General features: G+C 49.3%; 1 protein-coding gene across 1 annotated transcript in view; it reads left to right on the forward strand.

Annotated features, from left to right (window-relative positions):
- The window catches only part of LOC147133870 (uncharacterized), a 6,176-nt gene extending 5,355 nt beyond the window's left edge, over positions 1-821 (forward strand). Inside the window, exon 3 of the mRNA XM_086056137.1 lies at positions 630-821. Within this exon, the coding sequence (XP_085912263.1) occupies positions 630-821 (192 nt within the window). The remainder of the gene's footprint in view (positions 1-629) is intronic.
- The last annotated feature ends 1,679 nt before the right edge of the window (positions 822-2,500 follow it).

The raw sequence follows: 2,500 nt of genomic DNA on the forward strand, positions 1-2,500 counted from the left end.
ACACACACATTAGTTTGGTTTTGTTCAGTCTGAACGGAGACAAGGAAGAGACAACATCAGCAGTTAATACAGTGTGCTAAAAACCTGATGAAGGCTCCTAGATGAGCCGAAACGTTGTTGAGGCACACATATTCATTCGATTTTACTCTTAAAAACAATAACTTGGTTTTGGAATTAAGAACATTTTATGTTTACTTTTACTTTTACAATTTTTTTTGGGACATTTTGTTTATTACTTAAATAACAAAGGCGACCCCTAATTGGATAAATAAAAGTAAAAATAACATATTTGATTATTAAATAGCATTTTTATTCATACTTAAATAACAAAGGCGACTCCTATTTGGATATATATATAAAATACAGTAAAATCAAAAAATAGTATAGAATGGATGGGGGCTGGACGGAGGTCCGCTATGGGCGGCGTCGCCAGCCCGTACGCCGTGAGGGGGACTTTGACGATTGGGGTGGCCAAGGGAGGAAGGACCGTGCACCATCCTCCCGCTCCAGGAGGGGGAACTCTTTCCCCTATCCTGTGAGGGGGAGGGCTCAGACCCTTCCTCCTAACCTGCCAGTGCCTCCTCCCAGGTCCACTCGGTATGCCGGTCCCACGTACCGCACTTATGCAGCGGCGGTTCGCCAAAATCTTGGGGGATCGACCCGACATGGGCCTTCCCCACGGGCACAAGAATCTGATGTGCTACGTCAAGCGGCGGATCCCCAATTTGGGAGACTGGTACGAAAATTGTTTGCAGTTATCAAGGTGGTCCACCATCTACGCAATGTGGACCAGAAGGAGGGCAATCAGCAACCAAGAATGATTGCGAAGATGGTGGAAATGTTGGCATCAACAATTAAACCAGCTTTCCCAAAGCAACATTCGTTGGACTTTGTAGTGGGGAATGCAAAGAACTGGGGCTACACCACCTGCCTGATATTGATGGAACATTACCAGGATTGTTTGGAAGAATTTCTGGGGGAGCTACCAGACCTGCTCATCCCGGAGTGGAGGGCGGCCTATGGGGTGGCTGTCAGATGGGCTAAGAAGAAGTTGCCCCGTATCACAAGAGAGGTACTGCGTAAAGCGGAAGCTTTGGTGGTTGCCAGACTGGACAGTAATGATCCAGACACCGAGCAGATCCCACGGAACTCCACACCGGTTACTGGAACCCGTTCACCAGCCCGGGTACCTAACCCTGTTCAGTTGGAGGTGGCTCAGAATCATGGGGAATTCCAAATTGGACCCCCTCGAGAACGCAGAGAAGCCAGGGGGAGACTCACAGAAGCTTTGGAGGTTGCCAAACTAGACAGAAACCATCCAGACACTGAGCAGATCCCACGGCACTCCACGCCGGTTTCTGTCACCCATTCACCAACCCGGGCACCTAACCCTGTTCAGTTGGAGGAGGAGGTCCAAATTGGACCCCCTCGAGAACGCAGAGAAGCCAGGGGGAGACTCCCTTGGGAACCTATGGAGATTCAGGAGGCCCCAATCATGGGACCAACTCTGACAATGGCACCTCTAATTGAGGAGTATGTAGAGGCTCCTAGGACCTCCAGGACAAATAGAGGGGTGGTTTTGACTGAGAGGAATGTGGAGGATGAACTGTGGTTGAGTCCTCAAATCGAGAACCTCGAAGAGATGTTGGTGCTGGAAACTCCAGCCCGACCACCCACAGTCCGACACTTGCAACACTTATTAGAGGAAGTTTCCGAGTCCGAGGATGGTGGTGGTACTCTCATTACCTTGGAACCAGATCAGGTAGTGGTCCACAGATCGGGAGAGCGGACAGACGATCCCTCCCTGACCCCAAGTGATAGAGTCACTAGTCAGGCGCCCCAGCAATTTAGGGTGAACTGCCACCAAAACACCCAAAGGAAACTTACTGACTGGGATCTGGAGGTGACAAAAAAGTGGCTCATCATTGGGGACTCAAATTTGGCCCGAATTCCGGCTTTCTTTAATGCCGATTTGCAGGTGGAATGCTATCCGGGGAGCCACTTCCGTCATGGACAGGGGCTCTTGGAGAAAACCAGGGTACCAGACGATTTGGTGGTTGAAAAAATTGTGTTGGCGTTTGGAATAAACAGCAGAGCCAACAAATGTAAGGAGACCACTGTCAAAAATCTCCAGGGAATTACCCGATCCACAAGACGGAAGTTCCCTTATGCGGAAGTTTGGATCCCCCTGGTCAATTTTTCGGAGGCTCTTCCGACAGATGAGCAGGACAACCTTCGCGATTTGAATAACCACATCCAGAGGAACATGGGATACATTCCCCTACTACCGGCAGCCCGATTTCAAGTGGAGGCTGACGATGTACACTGGACTAGGGAGACGGCGGAAGCGATGTTTGCTCATTGGATTGAGTTTTTAAACTTGACCGCCCTATAAGTCTCGATAATGAAGGGGCTACAGAAACACGATCCGTGGTGGCACATGATGTGGTGGTTTTGGCAAAGAATTTCACATTGTCTAGACCGCAATTGAATGTACTTC

Source organism: Filicampus tigris, chromosome 16 (assembly GCF_054856515.1).
Source record: "Filicampus tigris isolate MCC_2025a chromosome 16, RoL_Ftig_1.0, whole genome shotgun sequence".
Taxonomy (NCBI): Eukaryota; Metazoa; Chordata; class Actinopteri; order Syngnathiformes; family Syngnathidae; genus Filicampus; species Filicampus tigris.